The 22481-nt window shown below is 39.7% G+C and overlaps 1 protein-coding gene across 4 annotated transcripts; it reads right to left on the bottom strand.

Moving 5' to 3' along the window:
* Positions 1-690: 690 nt before the first annotated feature.
* LOC115018520 (flotillin-2a) lies at positions 691-21622 on the bottom strand. Of its 4 annotated transcripts, none has more exons than XM_029447530.1 (11): positions 21322-21622; positions 16610-16691; positions 14298-14388; positions 8599-8722; positions 7201-7319; positions 6965-7078; positions 6747-6866; positions 6433-6647; positions 5689-5872; positions 4943-5092; positions 691-3780 (listed from the first exon to the last, which is right to left on the bottom strand). In XM_029447530.1, exons 1-11 carry the CDS (start codon positions 21368-21370, stop codon positions 3730-3732), a joined length of 1299 nt encoding a protein of 432 aa, XP_029303390.1. In that variant the 5' UTR covers positions 21371-21622; the 3' UTR covers positions 691-3729. The 4 variants fall into 4 exon arrangements, with proteins under 4 accessions (XP_029303390.1, XP_029303389.1, XP_029303391.1 ...); XM_029447529.1 differs by lacking the exon at positions 14298-14388 and adding an exon at positions 13700-13790 and having other exon boundaries at positions 21322-21620; XM_029447531.1 differs by lacking the exons at positions 16610-16691; positions 21322-21622 and adding an exon at positions 13700-13790 and having other exon boundaries at positions 14298-14359.
* Between the last annotated feature and the right edge of the window lie 859 nt (positions 21623-22481).

Here is a 22481-nt window from a genome sequence, read left to right as displayed (position 1 = left end):
GATGTTATACAACTGGTAGGATTTTATGGTTATTATTTATTAACAACAATAATATTGTAGTGTGTTGCTGCAGTATCTGCGTCCTGTGTTAGTGTTTGTGATGACTGCCCTCTGCAGGTGGAATATGTCTGTACATCTGTCTGTACTCATGTCCTCATCAGCTGCTGGGGGGTCATGCCAGTTAATGCTGTGAAGACATAACACCTTCAGATAACAGAAGACTGGCATCCAAGTCTTTATTTATACGGACCACGCACATTAATCAGCATTTCTCTAAATGTGCCTGTTAGGCAGCAAGCTCATCAACTGTAGGATGCTCTACAACTAATGAAGTGTTAGAGCAACACAAACACTCAACGTGACAACAGCAACAGTCAGCCTCCTCAAGATAAACCACGCACAACAGGATGCAGACAGAAATTGTTGCAATAATATAATTTGTCATCCACCATTCAGTATATGTAGCCAGAAATACTAGGCCATGCGTTATAACTGTTCAACTCATTGAACATGGAGAACATTTTGACGAATGTTTCACCTTCTCAGCAGCACCCCGACTTCTGATTATGAAGAGGTCATATCTGCTCCTGCCAACCCGAAGCTTTGCATCTCCACCTTCATGTTCATCTTGCAGTCAACAGTATTCAGTATGTAATGATGTGATACGCAGTAACAGACGGACAGCGGGGCTAACAGGAAGTGGTATAACGTTTATTATAGGGCGGCAAACACAGTAACACAGTATCATGAACACATGCTTGAAATGCCATGCTGGATCAGTTTTCCAAAGGCCAGTGTAACATGAGAAGCCGCAAGATAAATCCACAATATCATTTTAATAGAGTACAGATAACTTCCATGACAGACGACAGATGGACATGTTTCCGATGAAGACGAGTTAAGGCGTAGGTCTGTTAAGTGTTTGGTCTTTAACCACATTCTCCTCTAAAAATGCTTCTTGGAGCAACGGAAATTTGACTCTATGCTGATTAGACAATACAATTCTATTTTATGGCACGTAATATAATGGCCATAATAATGAATCAAGAGGTGCAGATGTTAAATGCTACATTTCTATTTATCGTATAACTAGATACATATGTGTTCCTTTGTACATTTGCAGTACCGAATGTTGTAAAATATATAAAACAGAAAAAGGTAGAAAGAGGAAAACTTACAGCTGAACCATTATATATGCATAATATTGCATATTCTACAAGATAGTTTTACAGTAAATTCTTCAAATACTATCCGATCAGTGCTTCAGATTAATAGTCTATAAACGGGACAATAAAGTGAATGACCTCTTCAAAGGCACGGTGTACAGAAACAAAAACTTACTTTCCTTAATAAAAAGGAGCATTACAAATTAGAATATTAAAGTGGTTAACAATTTTATTTAGAAGCGTTAACCATAGCCAAGTGTGGAAACAAGCACTCACAGTTCATTTTACTCAGATATGTAAAGAACATATTGGGAGTTGCCACTTTTTAAACTGTCAGACGATTCTGCAACTGTTCCATGTCCCGCCCTAAATGCAATCAGAAAGGCCTAAAGATAACTGTCAATCATTTGAAGTGGAACTGGCTGACTGTAGTTTGAAAATGGGATGGTGCAAGTATGATCAGATATCAGATGCTGCTAATCACCATTTCAAATGATGGTAAAGAACATTACATAACAGGCAGCTTTTTTACATTTTCAACATTTACAGCAGGGGGATAGTTGCAGAAACACATTTGAACTTGGAAAGGAATTTTAACATTAACATCAAAAACAGAAACAAGATGAAATGTTCTCAGACCAAACAAGCCACAAGCCTCATGTTTATTCACAGAAAAGAAATCAAATTATTTAAATGTACTAAACTGTCTGCGGCAAAAGAAAAAGCTAAACTTAAAAAAAAATAAAAAAAAATAAAAAACTTAGTCTGTAAAGTGGTTCAGGAAAATTCACTATGCGATTAAACGCAAAGCACGTGTTTAAAAAAAAAAAAAAAAGGGAAGCCATATTTAACAGCAATCAGGTTTAATAATGTGACAATGAGAACAAAATGTTAAATGTACAGGCAGCAACAAAAGGCTCATTCAGGTTGAAGAGTAAGTGGATATGAACTGCGGTGAGGATCCTGCCCTCTAGAGGTTGAAACTTGTTGCACACTGTGCGCTCAGGTGATGCAACACTGAACCGTCACTTTGGACATTTGTCATCTGGCTTTCAGCGCTTGAATGATTGTAACAGACTTCATGTAGTAATTAGATTATCCTGATCAGCAAAGACATTTTTTTTTTTTTTTTGATTTGCATGTTGCAGCAGGAAAAGATTGGTCCAACACTTCGACATACATTTACCAAACTGAAGAGCACAAACAACGTGTGCGTGATTACGACCTGCTCATCTTCCAACTTAGTGAGGAATGGACCGACTGAATGGCACATTATATTCCTGCTTGGTCATCACAGATTGGATGTAGGTCAGATAAGCAACACAGTGGCAACGTTCAACCCGCAGGAGAGGCGAGTTACTCTTTAAAGTTACAAAACGGGAATAGTCAAAAGTTCAAACGACGTCGGAGGAACTTGTTACCACATCTGAGCAGAAGGACTCGCAGTTCATCTCAGGAGAGAGAGGAGTAAGAAAATGAATTAGACTCTGAACATCTCATGTGTTACATGAGACATGTAGAAATGTTCAGTCAGCCAGGGCTATCTTTTAAGGCTAGTCTTCTCCAAGTATGGCTTCGTGTTATATCTGCCTGATGTGTACAGACGAGCAACATGGATGAAGAGTAAACCCCGTTGTTAGTATAAGCAGATATCATGGAAAAGGGAACAATGTTAAAACATCTATAACACAGTGATATACTCTGACATAAACCCAGTTAAAGCCAAACCGCGGCCCTGAGGTTTGGGCACTTGAGTGGTGAACAGGCACTGTACAACATGATGGTATACCGCGAGGTAAGATTTATCATACAAGTGATCCAAATATTACAATCACAGTGGGTGAAGATCTGGTGACCCTTAAGTGTAATAGAGGTTTGGTAATTCATCAATTCAATGAGGTAACTAATCTATAAGAAATACAAGTTTTAAAAGCAATGAGGAAATAAAAGATACAAATTCCACAGCGGGCTCAGTCTACTACACGTTCACTAAGTGGGCTCTGAGCACTAGACGACCGTTAGAGGTTGAAGAGACGGGACAGGGAAGAGGTGCACACCAAACTTCAGACAGAAACTTCTGGAGAAGAGAACAATATTCAGATTTGGCCTTAAAGTGTTGGACTCTTCCCAGCACCTACTACTGAAGACTAGGGAGCTTTTCCTTCTAAAATAATGTTTAACACCGCCACACTCAACTCAGAACTGTGTCTCAAAGACAGCCAACTCTGCTTTGGATGGTTTGTAGGGCTGAACAGCATTGCAGCATATAATCCTGGCTAACTCGAGCAGTGGGATAAAGATCTAAGGAACTAAAAAAACAACAGAGGATACATATAGTCTGGTCCTTTAGAAGAATGGCCCCAGCTTTTTTTTCCTTTAAAAAATTAAAAACCTCTTAAAAATATTGTAAAAAAACAACAAAAAAAACAAAAACTCTTGGTTGGTGTCAAGTGTTTCTGGTCAAAGGCAGTTGCATAAGGGGCCGAAGGCTGACAACTTCTTTTCATGCTTGAGGCAGATAGATGTCAGAGGACTCGGCGTGACCAGACTCTGGCCTCATCCATCAGATGGCTGTTTGAGACTGTGGGCTCATCATCTTCTGCAGCAGAGGGATCTGTGGGATCAGAGGACAGGACGATTAGCTGCTCTTCACAGAGAGTAGTAAATATGTGGCCAGAACAACAGCTAACAAGGGGCTGCTGGCATTTTGAGAGAAATTAATAAGTAAAAGTTATACCTGTACACCGAATGCCATCAAATGTTGCAGAATTAGAGTCAGTATGTATTCTACGTGTGATGACGTGTGTAATAAAGCATCACAACGAGCAATTATAGCTTCACTGGTGCATCCAACAACAAAAGAATAACTTTAAGTATCCCTTAGTATTTTTCAACCTTCAGTGTTTTCCCATGTTTGTATGTCTAAGTGACTCTTGGGGACAACAATGTGGATGAGACGCAAGATTTCAGAACGAGACTTCTCCTTGAGCGAGACTTGTTAAGTCACAACAACAAACAAAAGGGATCAAGCGAAAGGTAAAGATATATTTCTTTCCATAATGTTGTCAGACTCTTATAATAACAATCTGAGCTGCCGGTGGCCGTGCAGAACTGTAATAATTCATCAAATTCATTGGTCAAAAATGGTTGTTAGTCACTGAGACACAGAAACAAAATGTGGTCAAGATTAAAAGAAAAAAGAAAAAAAGGTGACAAATCTAAATAATTACAATACATTGTTCCTGCTTACTCTTACATGTTTGTATCCACTCAGCTGAACATGCTGAACATGCAACACTGACATCATTTCACCTTATAAAGTTGTTATGGTGACTGTTGCATATTTACACAATAAGATATTCAGTTTTCAGTCATAACTATTAGACTTTGTTCATATGTGGGTGGTAAAATTCTCCATGTTTCTTCCCAGGCTGCTCCCAAACGGCTCGGCATTCTTGTGCTTTTTTGTTGGGAAGTCCCTGAAGACGTGAATGATAAACTAACAGCACGGAGGCTGCAGCTTGGCAAGATGGAGAGAAGTTGAGCAATGATGTGTGTTTGTGCATTAAATGCCCTCTGGTCAACTGCTGTATTCCACTGAAAATCTCATTTCTAGCAAATATATGGATCAACAACAATATTATTGCTGCTTTGTATTCTATTTTTCTGTTCAAGAAGTTCAAACACTGACATTTTTTCAGCAATCATAAGCCAAGCATACAGCTGACCCGGAAGATAACCCGAGCACTGATGAAATAGAAGAGTGCCACTCTCACCTTAGTCAGATCCACTCCCGTGAGGGCGTTGACGGACACGGGGAGTTCAGCTAACAGACGGGTCACCTCTCCGGTAACGCGGCTGCCTTCCCCACTCAGGATGACGATCTCAGAGGTCTTGGACAGGGGTGCAGCCACCTTACTGGCAATCTGATAAAACACAAGTGAGCATCCGTTTGTTATTGCACTGACGAAACATTCCTCACACCATGATCCCCTTAACATATAACGTTCATTCTGTTCCCCAAAATACTTCCTCTGGGTTTTGTCCCTTTGTTCTCCTCACAAATATGTGACTAAAAGATTGGTACCAAGGTCATCAGCTCTTCCCAGTGTGGTGCTTTAACAAACACCACGTTGAGAAAGCATCGTGGCAAAGGGTGTGAGGGCTTTATTATTTTGGAAGTTTAACCTTAGCTTTAATAATAATAATAATAATAATAATAATAATAATAATGTTTGAGGGATATTTGTTTTTTGACGAGGACATTTGTCCTCTAAGGACATCAGAGCAATTTTTAAAAAAGGGGATGCACAAGGGTTAATTAACTGCCTATGGTTATTTGTTTCAGGATGTGTTTAGTTGTTAGCATTCACATGGGAAAGAAAGCAGTTTAGGGAACACACTGATGACTTTGGTGCCAAACTTCTAGTGGTGAACACGTTGGGTAAAAAGACCAATAAACCAAACTGCACAAATGTTGAATTATTTTCCAACCAGTGGTGTATAAATGAATGCCACACACCAGGGGCAGAGCCTCCAGGACCAGAGCGGTCTTGGCAGCCTCGCCGTATTTCTGGAAGGCTTCCGCTTTCAGCCTCATCCTCTCAGCCTCTGCCTTCCCCACCACTTCAATAGAGGAGGCCTCTGCTTCACCGATGAGGCGGATCTTGTCGGCCTCTGCCTGCGCCGTCAGCACCGCCTTTATCCTGGGGTTAGGGTTAGACAAGCATCACAAGGACTGTTTAGCATTTACTGTCATTAGCAGTCGTCATGTAGTGCCCTGCAATCATTTATGAATATATAAACTTGACTTACACGTAGAAAATAAGCAGATTGTAAATTGCAAATAGAGTTTAGCCATGTGTTACTGCTGTTTATTGTGCTGATGTAAACACACTTTAACAGCATCACATAACATTATTAACTGAGAAATGTAGTTGATGTCAAGCCTTAGAAGGACTTGTTATTCAAGTTAGAGAGCACATCTGAATCATCTGTTTAAAATGTTGGTGGATTAAGCACTGTGTCTTTAAAGGCCAATCTGTTTTCCTTCCTAATTTTAACAGTTTTAAAAACAGATGAGTGGTTTTCAGTGAGTAGAATATTTTCACCGCTTAACCTTACTTTCTTAAATATAGCTTACACTTAAATTGATATTTTTTTAGGTTGCTAAAATCATTTTGCTGCTGCCCTTGCACACAGCAGTACATGTTTTAGCTTCCGTGCTGGTACTCCTGTCTGTTTCTCCAAACTGGGATCCACTCACTTCCGTCCCTCAGCCATCTGCTGCATCTTGTAAGCTTCGGCCTCGGCAGGTCTCTTCACGGTGGCGACGAGCTCCTTTTCCGTGCGGTCGATCTCCTTATCCTCAATAACGATCTGCTTCTTCCTCTGCACCACCTCGATCTCGATCTCCTCCAGACGGATCTTCTGCTGCTCTTTGGCCGCCTGCAGCTCATACGCCAGCTGAGCTTCTGCTTTCTAGAGACGGCGGAAGTTATTTTATTAATACTTTACTCTAATGTACGACTGTGGACAACATTCAGCTCAAAATCCAATCGAAACTATACAACTCAATACCTTTGTGTTCACTTCTTGATTAAAGGAGGCTTTCTCCATTTCCAGCTCTCGTTTGGAGTCGGCCATTTTTGTGTCAGCTAAGAACTTGACATCCATCATCTCTCTCTTACACTCAGCTTCCTGTGAAAGACAAAGATAATGGCAGGGAGATGGATGAGGAGCAGTTTGATGATTTGATTGCTATTAGCTAATCGCAATCTTTTTAAAGCTCCTCTCACCCTGATGCCAGCGTCTCTCTCTGCCTCTGCCACTCCGATGTCTGCATCCCTCTGTACTGCAGCCGTTTGAGCTTTGCCTAGTGAGCTCAGGTACTCCACTTTATCATAAACATCCTGTCAGGAGCATAAATAAATATGGAAGTATGATATGTTAAGTAATTCAATTATTCTCATTTAAATTACAAGCCGATGTTTAAAAGATAAATGCAGAATGAAATGAACTTGATGTGTCACACCTTGATGGTGAAGCTGAGGATCTCGATGCCCATGCGGCCGACATCAGGTGATGCCACCTCTCGCACCAGAGAGGCAAATCTGTCTCTGTCTTGGTAAATCTGCTCAACGGTTAGGGTGCCTGAAAGGATGGAAACAGTGGTTAGTGCCTTCACATTCATGTTGTTACTTGATTTACAGAGTAGGAATGTAACCAAGTACATTTACATTTCATGTCACTTTCTGCTTCTACTCCACAACATCTCAGATCATTGTACTTTTATCAGCTTAAAGGCCCCGTCACATCCGTATGACAGAAACGTATGCCCGCGCATACGATCAAATACGTCCAACTTTTCATCGGATCGGAGAAGTCAACATATACAGATACACATGTCTAACCTATTGATATCGTATCACTTACTAATACAAAGTGTATCAGACGAATACATAAGATATACAAAAATATGGCGTATACAAAATATGGGCAACACGCTGGTGTACGTAGATATAAGGTAAGGTATAAGTAGTGTTCATTAAGACCTCGCTGTGTTACGCTGGGGTGCGTTGCTGAACGCTGATGTTTTGAGCATGTTCAAAATTACCGGACGTACCCGACGTGTGCTTCATTAATTAACTACAATTGAGCACGCTGACAAAGATGGGCAATATGTCAAGAGATTTATTATTGTTAAATATCCTTATTGTTACCCTCTACCACCAACTGATATGACAGTTTTGTTTTTTTCAGACACCTGCTCCTCTGACAAAGGATGTTATACATCATGTTTCCAACAGCTATTGATTTGAATAAACCGGCATCAGCCTGCCATGTTCAACAAGATGCACAGTGTCATTCTGTCTCCTTGTGCTCACTTTGATCAAATTGACCTTTCTACTCTATAATACCACACAACTGCTGACGCACATTATGTGTTCAAGACCAGCACATGTTCCCAGAATAGAACTTAACCCGGGGCGAGCTGAGTCAGCAACCAAACCGGCCTTTTGGCACATTTAACCCGACAACCACCTTTCTGGTAAAAATGCTTCACACTGGGACTCAGACCAAATCATGGTGAGGCTCTGATCTCATACTCAGACCTAAGCAACAAAATGTATCTACGTTTAGAACCCAGAATTATCATTAACGGCACTTTATAATCGGCTGGTAGCAAAGAAATGTTCATGTAGTGATCATGTCACTGGTGGCTTATCTTGCTACATGTTTCGACTCAAAGATGTCAAAAATAGTTTAAGAAGAAAGAAACTATCTGGTGGAGCCATCATGTCCGTCTCCCTTAATCCTTCTCTACTTTCCTAGACTATAAGAAAAGATTTAGAAACTATATGGACTGTCAACATTTGTTAGAAAATGAAATAATCCAGCAGTGACGATGCAGTTCGGAGAGACTACCCACCAAGGATGGCGCGCAGGTGACCTTCGAGGGTCTGCAGGATGACACTCTTGATCTCAACGACTGACTTCCCCAGGAACTGTTCGCAGGCGTAACCCAGCAGCTCATTTTCTATCATCACCTTCACCTGATGCCAACATGGACAAAGATCATCAGCTGAACACACATCCACAAACGAGCACAAAACACAAATACAGGCAGCACGTGGGTGTGACACATGAAAACATGACATACTAGCTTTCGTAGCATCATCCAACAATCATTTTCTCTCTGATCAGTTACAACACATCATTCTTTTCACTTGTACAGTCAGTCAGTAATGTGTAGAAAACAAGTACAACAAGGAAGCATGACATTTAGAATGGGAAAATCAACACAATAGAAATTTGGAAGCATCTTGCAACGCCTGCAATGCATAAGTGACATGGACGGATGGATGCATGAAGGCTGGGCTGTTTGTTTAAGACATTTTTGGTGCATCAGACTTATGATCATGCTATTGATTGGTCTGTGTCGTGATGAACTTACATTTTTATATACACACAGACTAAATAAACAGCCTGGGGCAGCAGGTGCTGGGGATGGAGGCCTGCATACGCTCAGGCTGATCACTGATTAAACAAGGCTTTAGAGAATATTGGCCAACACTGACATGGAGCAAATTCTATATGGCCAGGTAATTAATAATTAATTAGCAGTTCATGTTCTGAGTTTATGTTTCTCAAAAAACAAAACGATTGGGTTGTAACGGTATCAGATTTTCATGTTACGATAACGTCTCAGAAAAGATCATTATTACCATCATTATTATTATTATTATTATTATTATTATTATCATCATCATCACCAGTTAACATGACTCTTAGGAGGAATGAGAACAGAAATATAAACCTTATAAAAAATAACAAGAAACTAAATTATGTTAAATAACTAAAGCATGATAGCTTACATGTTAGCACCACTATAGCAGGTTAGATTAACAACTAAATGAAAAAACAGCTGCCAGCCTCAAATAATGTCCTATGACTTGCTAGCTTTGCATGTACAGAGCATCATTTTTTTCTCATATATAAATGATCATAACATAGTGACTGTAGGCACATTGTATGTGCTCTTTAATAGTGCGACAGATAGTCTAATCCGTGGCCTTCACCTCAAACCACCGTCAGTAATCAGCTATTAGATGCTTTATATCTGTGATCAGTAGCAGAGGATGCAGAGAATTTGACCGCAAACATGTTCCTCTTCGGCTCATGATGACAAGCATGTACTTAATAAATGAAAACGTTACTCTAAAACTTCAGGATGCACAAGGATATATTCCATGTTAACAAAGTTCTACTTTCACATGACAGTTACACTGAAGAAATCTAAGATCGATTCATGGTGATGCTGTGCCAATCCCAATTCAGCAATCTACTGTATGTTCCTATTACAAGTTCAAAAACAATGAAGACGATAATTTACAGCTTAGGGAATTAAATGGAGAGGAACAAATCAGTGGGATCATTTACAATAAATTCAACAAATGAAAAATCAATGGCAAGGACCTGAGGTTTACAGGATGATTACAAGGACATTCAGTCACAACAATAGTCAGGAAATCATAAAAAGAAATGATGTAAGACAGAAGGTTTTGGGTGATATTGTACTCCACTGGAGCTGGAAGAAAACAGAGTGTGAGCTGGGTCCTTAGGCGAGAGGTCTGCACATGGTTTTGTTTTTGCAACATGCACTCATACCGGGAATGAGGGCAACACAAAAGTCAGTAAAGATGGACGTCATTCCAAGGAAACACAAGTCTGAAAACAGAAAAGGCTGCAAGCCAACCACACAAACAGGCCAGCTCAGACAGACAGCAGGGGGAGCCGTGCCGCAGCTGACAAGTGTGCAATGGGAATCTCTTGCACTTAACCCCTGATCCCCCCCATTCCCCTCGTGACAACACCCTTCCTCCAAACACACAGCTCCTGCTAGATACAACACTGAAAAGCACAAGTACAGGGAATGTGATAGAAAAAGAATGGCGTCTAAACTGACTATTTCCTCAACTCGTGCTGTTCTTCAAAGGCCAACGCTGAGTTTGTTTGGTGTGGTGATGATTTCTTGAGTACTTCTTCAATTGATGTAGTTTTAGTTTAGTTTTGCAGAATGACCAGTAGACTGAAAGTATACAACTCCCAAAGTCACGTGGCAAAATGTGATAGAACTGGAAGATTGTGATTGATATCCAATTAGTAAAGTGAATAAAATAATCTAGATTAATTTTCTGCTGTGCTTTACTTTACATTCACTCTACCGGGTGTCTCCCCCTTAGCCAAATACAGCATGTGTCTCTTTAACTTAAGGTCACACACTATTCCTGTTGCCATGGGACATGCGCTACACAATGGCTTTGGTTAAGGTTGGACCAATCAAACGGTGGCTTGATGAGCCTCTCAGTGAAGTGAACTGTGTGAGAGTGAGGGGCTGTTCAGCTCCATACAGTGGGCTCATTGTCAGCATGCATGTAGGAAAACACAGAAAGGAACATTGGCATGAATGTGGTCAAAATACAGAACTGATAATGAGACAACTTCTTTCAAAAACAAAAACAAAATACTGCACTGGCATGCAGACAAAAAAAGGGAAATGAATATGAGCAGAATATAATTTGCAAACAGAAATACTGGTATTAAGTTTTACCCAGAGAAAATTCACCGTAAAAAATATTTCACTTTCTATTGAGGTAGGGATTGAGTTTGTTGCAGGGGGCAGACATTTGGAGTCTGGGCCGAGATTGCCTGCACACGGATCTCACCTCTGAAGTCAGAAGCAAACATGGAGCTGGCTGAGCCGAAATGGTGTTAAGAAAAGCCAGTAGTGCTAACAGCACCAACCGTGTTAACCTGGAGGGGAAGCGTAGGGCGGGCGTTACGCTTCCATGAGGACCAGCGGTAACTGCCTTATGAGCACAGTGCAGAGAGGCGGCCATTAGCTACCCAGTGGGACATGAAGGGAGGGACAAGCATGCACTAAAATGCATGTGTACCAAAACAAAACACAGATCGCCTTCACTCCTCTACTATATTTTTAAGTAACAAATATTTGTTTGATAGTAAATTAATGCTCTGAATGTCATATATAGAACCTGTAACATTGCGGGATAGGGCATTTGGCTTCATGTGCCCTTGCAGTTCACCTTGTTATATTGAGCGGCTTTGTCTCATGACTGAATTAGGATGCTCTTGCCAAGCAATCAGTGTTTGCCTTCTTTCATTCACTGTGATAGAGTGACAATTGTGGCTAATGGTCTGCAGTGGAGAGAGCTTTGCTTCATGTCTTACTGCAAAACAGCACATTACTGAGCCTTTCTTCAACTTGCCTCATGTTTTTTTTTTCACCACCAACAATCTCCACCAGTATCCGAAACGTGCAGAAGAAAACACAAGCAGCCTACGCTGCCCAATCACAGCTCTGGCAACCATGTGACATCTCTGTAGCCACTGTCACACAGACATCTTTGAGGAGGCGCACGTCAGTTATAGTGTTGAAACTGAGTACACTGACAACCTCGAAGATGTAAAATTCAAGTCAGGATTCCTATTCAAAACAAAATCACACCTCCTAAGAAGGATGTTTTCAATTCATCCAGTGTACAATCAGCAACGGAGGGAATTATTATGCATCGCTTTAAATGTTGCTGGAATTGTGGGATGGGATCATCTCCTTTCCTTTAGTGAAATGGTCCAGTGCTAAAGAAGATAAGAAAGCATTGAAGCACCTTTCCTTAGTGTTTACAGAATTCCACCATCTTTTATCATGGCTGCCACTTAGATACTAAGTGGCATTTCACCAAGTTAGGAACCTTCATCAGCAAAAAAGACCTTTCGGCCACAGCCCCATTCAGCGGCTCAACGCCTCCATGCTTGATCACTGTAATGTGGAATATTCTGGTCTTCACAGGATAACTATAAACTGACTGCAGCTTGTGGTTTTCTTATTATTGTACTTAAGTTTGCTTGTAATCATCTGGTACTGTTGTGTTTGTTTGAATTTTTAAGAACTTTGCAACACTTAAGCTGCTTTCACTTGATCAGCGGTGAACCGCTCTGCGCTGGCTGTGCCGTTGTTTTCCTATAGAGAGCAGTGCAGCCTGACTAGGCGGAAGCTCTACCCTTGGCGTGGTGTTGCGCTCAAAGTTCAAATTACTTCAACTTTGACCTCGATTGCCGCTGACCTTTCAAAGCGCAACCAATGAGATAACAGCTGTATGAAGCGGCAAGCAGGGGAGGTAACCATGGAAGAAAAACTAACCAGCTTTCTTCATCGCACCTCGCAGTGAGCGCGGAGAACATTTCTCATCCTGTGACGGCAGCTTCAGAGCATTGAATAAAGTATATAATTATTATGCATGTTCATGTCTTTATGCTGCTAACTTTTATTGTGCATCCTCAGAGTAGATTTATAGTGAACTTTATTTTACTTTGGATTTTCTCTTTAACATTTTAAAGTTGTCAACCTAAATAAAAAGGTTCATTTTGGCACTGAACAGGATCAAATAACCACAGCAGACACAATCAAAATAAAACATTGAGATTGAGACTAAAATGCACATCAGGCTTTACACAGACTCTTCCGTCACACTAGGACCAGGTTCAGACTGAAAATAACACGTCAACAAGAGGCGAGGGGAACACATTGGTAAGTTGTGCTGCTAAAGGTACCAGTGAGACGATGAATTACGAATCAGGAAGTCCAGTTTGGATATTTATCAGACACAAAGTGCCAACTGAATTGGGCCAATTCTATAGTCTCAAATGAATAAGCGGGCTGCGTTGTCTGATGTGCTACTGTCAGTCTGAATGCAGGGTCAGTCAGATGATCTGTGTGTATTCTGCCCAGATATGAAGGTAAATCACCCAGACAACAATTTGACCCAACATTTCTCTAACTTAGTGTCAAATATACAGGTGTGCATCTTAACTTGAGCCCTCTGTATGAAATACCACCTGTGCTGTGATTATGGGGTGATGCCAGAGAAAAGGAGGCTGAGGGTGGGGGTGGGGGATGTGTGGGTTAGTGGAGTCTGAACTGGCATTCCCAGAAAAGTGTAGTGATTTACCTGAGCCACCCCAGTGACAGTAATAGCTACACCCTCCGCTGTCTCTACATCATCACACTTGGGCTGCAGGGTCATAATCTCAAGCGTTATCCTGTTGAAGAATGTGGAAAAGTAAAAAATAAAAAATTGACATGTTCGGAGGGAAAGCAAAATGAAGGAAAGGGCCAGAACACAAGGAAAAAAAACAGGACAAAGTGAAACCATTCACCCAAGGACTCCAGATCACCAACAACGGAGCAAAACGAGATGCTGTCCACAATTCAAACCGTAGGATTTTGATTTTTGTCATAATTATTTTTCAAATGCTTTAATGTTTTATCAAATAACTCAATTTGTTTTTAACATTGGGTTCCTCAAATCCCCTTTCAGCCATTTCTATAGCATTCATTTATTGACCCCGTTGCCAAATGTGACTCAGAGTTCAGTTTAATTAGTGACAGCTGACTGTCTCCCCTCCCCTGCAGAAGAAAGCAATGGCGATGAGAAAAGCAAACATACATAGACAACCTTGTTAGTTGAACCACTTTCCTGGGTCTTCCTTTGGCCTCGAGCACCAGACACTGCTTTTTTTTTTTGTTGGTCTTTTGAAGTGCATTACCTGAGCCACCCCTGTCACATCCAGGGGAACACCCTCCGAAGTTTCGATATTCTCACAGCGACAGAGGATGGTCATAACCTCCAGAGACATTCTACGCAGGCAGGCAGGCGGGAATAGCAGAGGCAAAACAGTAAGTTGGACAACAGCTGTTAGGAATGTCAGTAGCCAAGGTCAAGAGAAAGGAGGAAGAGGGCGGGGGTGAAGGACACAACCAGACCTGCTGTTTTGCTGTTAGGTTTTAGACCCAAAGGCTGTTTCATTTATGTAGCTGACACCTCTTACAAAACCAGGATCAACACAGCTACAACAAAGCTTCTCTTGTCTGTTAATACACGTTTCCAGAAACTGGGACAAAGAGCAAGATCCATAGATGAATACTCAAGTCAGTGTTTAAAGGATATTTTACATTTGTATGGAGGTCCTTTACAAACAATCCTTATGCTGCACTTCAGTATTACTAGTGCGGTTGGATTGTGCATCTTGTTGTTGTGAGATAATGTTTCAGAGCTGTTCTCTTACAATAAATACTGACTCAAATTCATTGTTGTCCGAGTCAAAGACACGGGAGGCTGATTGCAGCAACGCTTAGAAGAGAAGACTCTCTGGTTACCAGCTCCGGCGGCGCCTCCCACTTCTTTCCAGAAGATTTGGATCAATGAGTCACAGGCCTGGACATTAACGAGATTACTGCATCACGAGCGGGAAGACACACTGCCTCCCCCCATTTTATTTTATGTTATAACGCTATGCACACAGGGCTTTTAGCTGAAGAGGCCACCACGCTCCGTTTTTATTATTCAAGAAAGCATCTGAGATGTTGACCAAACTGCACATGACCAAAATGCAAAATAAAAATAGGCGAGATGTATTCCTTGGACAGCCCGCCTTTTAAATGGGGATTTATAAATCCAGCCATGCACAAACTTAATATTATTGTCGAGGTCTGCCATTACGTTTCCAAGCAACTACAGACAAAGAGAGGCACTTAATGGGACAGAAGTAACCTGAAGGAGAAACATTAGGGCTTAGACAGGGCGAGATCGACACCACACAAAGCAAAGCAGGTTAGCAAAGTAGAAACCACCCCACAAATAATACATCAATTAAAACCCAAGCGCTCCAGAGAAGAGGAATATTATCGCACAAGTTCATTAAGATTACTGTACGCTATCTTTTACAAACGGTACAGCTAGATCGGGAGCTAAACTTATGATCACTCAGACATGAAAAAGTCTCACTGAAAGCTAGATTTGTTGTTCTGGTTTTAAGCTCTGACAGAGAAACACACAAACTCAATGTGTTTATTATCAAATGAATATCACAAGTACATGATTTTTCTTAGTTAAACACACTGCAAGGTTAACCGTTCTTTTTTTTGGTAGTTTTGTAAATATTATGGTTGTAACTTTCCCTGACCTCGTCATTATGCACCATCTGTTTATCTTTCCAGCGTTTTCACACAAGCTGGTCCCCATGTTTACACATTTAGTAAACATTAGGTTTTAATATTGATGCGTTTCCATGAATAACATATTTAATCTTACTGAACTGTGTAAGGGTAAGTCTTCATAAAAGAAATCTGCAGAGATAAACTTAAAATAGACATTTTTAATACATACCTATGGAATTGGACTATTTTCAAAGTTAATTTTTTTTATTATTTTCTTATTGTCAACAAAATCTAATGACAATAATTAAATAGTGAATTTGTTGGAAACTATTTATAGCACCAGGACAATGTATATGTGGTTGACACAAAATAAACTACAGTGCCCATGTTCATCGCTATGAAGGAACATGTTGCCCAGTGGAACCGTGTGGCTCATTGGTGTGTTTTTAAATATAGAAATTCTCATATATACATATATATTAATATATATAACAGGCTCTTCTGCATAAATGCAAGATAAACTGGGAATATATATATATATATATATATATATATATATATATATATATATATATATATATATATATATATATATATATATATATATATATATATATATATATATATATATATATATATATATATATATATATATATACACATACACATACATATATATATACACACACACACACACACACACACACACACATATACATATACACACACACACACACACAATGTACTACATTCCCAGTTTATCTTGCATTTATGCAGAAGAGCCTGTTAATTTGTAAGACCTGTTCTTAATTAAAATCTTCCTGGCTGAGTCTGTGAGCACTGCGTCATCTAAGACTTAATGACTCTCAAAAGGACATTTTACCATTTTCTCTGATTTGGAACCAGATCAGAGAGGTCTTACCTCTGGATGTCAGAGATGAGCCACCAGGCCCAAGACCAGCCTCCCACAACATACGTCTTCTGATCTGAGCCACAGCAGCCACCTTTGGAACAACACAGATGAGATGGACGTCACATGGTTATAATCAGCACATAAAAAATAAATAAAAACCTGTAGCAGCATGAGTTATTAAAATACATTCAGGAAGAAAAAAAAAGTGACCAGACCAACTGCAATACGACAAAAATTTGATTTAGATTGTTTACTACAGAGCTTTAAAGCGGCTATAAATCGATATTTTGCACAAGTAGTGAGAACTGCACGCACACAGCTCGGATAACAGCTCAGTTACCGCTAGCACAATAGTAGATAACAGTTGCAATGAAGGTATAAATAGCGGATAAATAGCTATAATACGTATTCCTCTGCATTACATGTTACACACAAGACCAAGACAATTCCAAGTCCAACCAGGCACAAGTCAAAGATCAAAAAAGTGGACTTGTTCTTGAGTCTCAAGTAATACATCCTGCTAACAAGTTCGACATATTAACTTAAAGGTGATAATATGTTAATGATATATTCACAACACGTTTCTGCTGCCAAGAAATCAGTTAACAGTTAAAAACCAACCTCAACTGACTACCTTTGTGCACTGTTGTTGATTTAACACATGCACAAATGATGCATGTACACAACGCACTTAACCCCAAAGTAGCATAGAGGTATTGAGAAAGATCTGACGGACAGTGACCCAGTTTTCATATTCTGCAAGTGCTTTCTTAGGAAGTTGATCATGTGCTGTTCAGAAAGTTATAAAAACAAGTTACCCTCCTTCTTCCAACCACAGCGCCCACAAAGTTTGCTCCTGTCACACAGGGAGCATGCACCTCCTCTCTTCTTTCCAGTGTTTCTGTCTGACATTACTCTCACACTCAAACAATGGTTGGTTATTGTTATCTACTTTGTAACAACAGTGAGACTTTTTTTTAAATAAAAATATATAAAATATTTATGTATGATATATTATGTAATTTACACAACATTGATAATAGTCTCACTGTCACACATGAATGCTTGTGCAATCATGTGAGCGAGCTAACCTATGCTAAGTCACTGTGCGGCACCAATCCATAACGGTGAACGAGGTAACTACGGCTACGTATTATTGTTTTAATAGCTTAACTTTTGTTTGCACCATAAAAAGGTAAGTTTACAGGTATAGATGGCACTTTAGGCCACGCTACAGGTTACTGTAGGCCCAGTTTAATATGTACCTCAACTTTATAGATATGCAGCATGGGGGTCCCTGCGCCGTCTCTCTTCCAGCCTGAAAACATTTAATACACCTGCTGTAAAAGCTTCATGGTGCAGCGTGTGGTTCATGTGACTTTCTACACAATATAGTACAATTTTCCTGTAGGAACATTGACTACATGCAGACCACCGAATACACATCAACATTTTTTCAAAATATCAGGAGTCATAACTAGGAAACTTAAGGAAGTTAAGCTCTGTAATTTTGCCAATTTGGCACAATTGAAAATTTAAAAAGCGTACCTTTTATTAGTGAACTTCTTTTGCAGGGAAACGCACATAAAGCAATACAAAGTCTTATGGCATGTTTTGGTTAAAAGTATGCCCGTTTAATGGACTTAACCATCATCTTCCACATGCTCTCATTATATTATGAGAACATTTTTATATATATATATATATATATATATATATATATATATATATATATATATATATATATATATATATATATATATATATATATTATTTATTTATTTATTTATTTCAGTTAACCATCAAATAGTAGCTTAAAGCAAAGCACACAGTTTATAATACACATGGGAGAAGTTCACCTTCAGGGCTTTCTGCCAGAAATCTTCTTAGATTTAGGCAACAAAACTACTTGGTTAGGTTTAGGAACCGATCATGGTTAGTGAAAGTAGAACCTTTATTGCAGAAAGCCCTGAAGGCGAACTTCTCTGTTGTGCGTCACTTGTTAACACCGTCTGCTAGTTTTTGCTAGCTGTTACCATGTGGGAGGGTTAGCTTGGTTAAGCATGCTAACTTAGAAGTTTTAATTAATGAGTCTCCATTCATTCTTTATAGTTGAAAATGTCTTACAAACTAGTTGTTCACTTTAAACCCTAATTTTGCACACAGCACATATGTTGTTACTTTCCCTAATAGCTAACTTGCTAGCCAGCTAACTCACAACGTGGCACAATTTGGTAATGAATGGATTATGTCTGTTTATGGTATGGTAAAACGTTAGTTTGTATCGGCAAGTAATCCACACACCCATACACTAAATCCCATGGAAAGGTTCCACTTTAATATTCCCAGAATTTTACAACCCTAGCCATTAACCTCCCAACACGGCACTGTAGGTTTACTGATAGTAAAAATAGTTTGTTAGTTTCCAGATGTAAAGAAACACACATAAATCTCAGTCAGTCACTGGCCTCAGACAGTCTGATAAATTAATCTGGAGAGCTGAGTGTGACATTCCCAGCTGTCACATGTTAACTGACAGAGGAGGGGGAGGAGCGGGGCCATCTTTACTGACACATTCTCCCCCAACAACCAAGCATTACAACAAGACACTTGGCCCACATCTCACACACACACTACTGATGTGTTTTAACATTTCCATCAACAGGGCTACTATTAAAATACTTGTTTTAGGGTATTGTGAAATGTCAAGTCTATAAAGAGAAATCTCACTCTCTCAGTGGCTCCTTAAGTTTCACATTATTTAAATATTTGTACTGGGGTGTGATTGAACAATATCCCACAGGGAACAGTAGCATTATAATGTGCAGAGCAGGAAAAGGTACACAAAGTACCCCCTCAGTCTAGCCTCAAACGATTCAATATCTGAGAATATGTAGTGCTTAAATACAATACTATTGACGTTTTAGATAAATCAACTATCACTTTCAATTTCTTAAAACTTTAAACCATGAAAATATATTTTTGGACATACCCTATTACAATTTAAACTAATTCATACAATTTAGAAATGCTGGAATGTGGGCGCTATAGGCTTTCAGTATTAAAATTCACCTGACTCCTGCCAAATGCCATTGCCAACTAAAATGGTAACAAGCTAAGGACCTATAGAAATGCTTGGCGCTACACACCATAATAACAGTTGTTCCAGCATACCACCGGCATATCTGAGATTCCTGACTGCATTCACTCCACGGTTGAGGGGGAAGGCTCCATGTGAATGAATGAGAGTATGAGAGCATGAAAGCTAAAACAAATTCCGTCATCTCAACTTTAGTTTCCGTGATGCGGGTTTTGCTCTTAAGTAATTAAATCCTTTACTCACAACATGCAGATAAGGCAGCGTTATTTCACATGTTTGCAGCCAATAAGGAAATTGGGCTTTGGTACCCAACCTCGTAAAAAGAGTCATTTCTTTTCACTTTTCTTGGAATCAGAATGTGCAACTAACGCCCACTCGCCTCTGCTCCCAATCTAAGTTCCTCTATGTAGTGGTTCTGACACGCTCTTAAAAGTTTGTTCACAATGGAAAATCCCAAAGCTATTCCTCTTTTTTTTGTTCATCAAAAGTGGGTTAGACAGGAAAACTACCTTAACAGATTCAGTTACATAAGCCTGCTGGAAATATTTTATGCAATACACTGCTAAACCACATAAATAAACTAGGGCAAGATTTTCAAGAAGAGGCAAAGGTCAGTTATTCCTGAAAGTCAGAGGTCCACCAGGGATCCAGATCAGATCAATGGAGAACGCAGCAACAAAACAAATAATAAAGTAATAATACTATAACTCGATGAGATACCAATATATTGAATTAGTGTTGTGGTCAGCTGTGATTTGACTCTCAGCTGTTTCTGTTTCTTTAAACATTACAGAGAAGTTTGAATAAAAGAAAAGCCAATGCCAGTCTGTGGGACCAACACTTTGACACAAAGGGGGTCCTAGACCCTGAGTTTTTAAATGGGGGGCCCATAGATTAAGAAATCGTGTGCTGATGACGTTTTTCAATTTAATTTAATTATTTTAGTTATATTCCTTCTGCGGCAGAGAGCCACCATATCCGACCACCTCTGAAGAAGAAACATAGACATAAAATAAATCATTAGCCCAGCCTCCCCACACGTGTCCTATAATGACTGCATTAGCACAAACAAAATACCAAATAGTTTCATGAGCAAACGTTGCCCTACAAACAAAAATAAGAAACTACCACCAATCTAAACCACGAAGCACTCAAATGTAGAGCAAACACTTGAACACGCATTACAGCAAAGACATAACACATTTTAGAAAGATACTAAGCAGAAAGAACAGGTGGATGTATTATGAGAGCAGAAATATTTCTGAGGAGAAACACATAACCGCTGGAAGCTATGGCGGATATCACGGAGCCAAAAGACGTCACGTTTCCAGACACACACAGTAAACACTTAACGTTTGAGGGATAAACATGGCATTTTTCTAACAGTGTGGAAATAAAGTACGTCAAATGATAATGTGTTTTGTTATATATTACAGGCAATGTTAGCTTTTTACATACTGTTTAACACATACATGTTACACGTCGAATAAAGGTTAGGAGTTTTTTTAAATTATTTTTCCCCAGGTTTTCTCTAAAGCATTAAGCGCTTCATCAAACCTGGCGAGGCAGGAAGCAGAACCAAGCTACGAGCTACACATCGTCCAAAAAGCGTTAATGTTACCTGAAACCACAAGGGCCTCGTTTGGTCCAACGGTGTGGCAGTTTCCCATTTTATCGACAGAAAAGACCGTGTATCCAAACCTACTCGACGCTTACAGAACTAATTTCACTTAATAAACACTCTTTTTCCAGTTTTTTTCCACCAACTCTCAATTATCGATGATTTTTTTTTCTACTGGAGTCGAGCAATGAGTGCGCCAAGTCGACCGTAATACGACGTAGCGCTTCCGCTTCTGACTTTCAAAATAAAGGTAATGTTGATGAACACGTGTTTAAGTTTTTATTTTGAAGGTTACACTGCCATACTTTTGCTGTTGTTTCGCAGCCTAATGACTCAACTGATCACACACCCCTCCCCTCTATTCTGCCCCTCCTCCATCGTAGAGGGATACGGTACCATAATAATAAAATAGGCGTGGTTGTTTACATTTCATCTCACAAAAGTAACCTAAACAAGAATCGCTGTAATTTTCCTCAGAAATACTTGTGTGTCTGTGGCTCTAAGTCATCTGTTTAGTAGCCTGATCACATTTATATCTTTATATATTTACGTCCTCTGGTATCATAACAGCGTCATAGATTGTTGTGATAGCAACAGCTGCCCCGTATCGCCTAATGCAGATGGAAGATGTGTGTTTGTGCTATAATATGTGCAGATAAAATGAATACAGTGTTTTATAATATAAAACTCTCACACTTTCTCCTATTTCCAAATGATCTATAAGAGCAAGCAGCTTAGATTCTTTGTTATTATTTTCATGTCCAGCTAGTATAAACACAATCCAGTCGAAAGCCACTCATTCCTAGGGCTGAGTAAAAGCATAGATATTCAAAGCAATGTGATCTTTGAATTTGACTTTCATTACCAAAATATATAAATTGGCAGAAAAGGGGTGACATGCCCTGCCCTCCCACAGATTAGCCATTTGTCAACACTATAATCAGAATAAACTTGCATGACTACTTTCCAGGGAACTCCAAAACATAAGAGAATGCCACTAATTGCATGTTAGTGTTTGCCCCTGTATGCATGGTGAACTAGCTGATAAACTCTGGGTTGGGGCAGCAGATCCACAGAACTCACAAACCTGGTCCACGTTTATACCCCCTGACCTTGGCAGATTTAAAGTGCTAGATTGTCTTTCATCTGTCAGATGATGC

Source organism: Cottoperca gobio, chromosome 14 (assembly GCF_900634415.1).
Source record: "Cottoperca gobio chromosome 14, fCotGob3.1, whole genome shotgun sequence".
NCBI lineage: Eukaryota > Metazoa > Chordata > Actinopteri > Perciformes > Bovichtidae > Cottoperca > Cottoperca gobio.
This window is presented reverse-complemented; position numbering and strand designations above follow the sequence as displayed.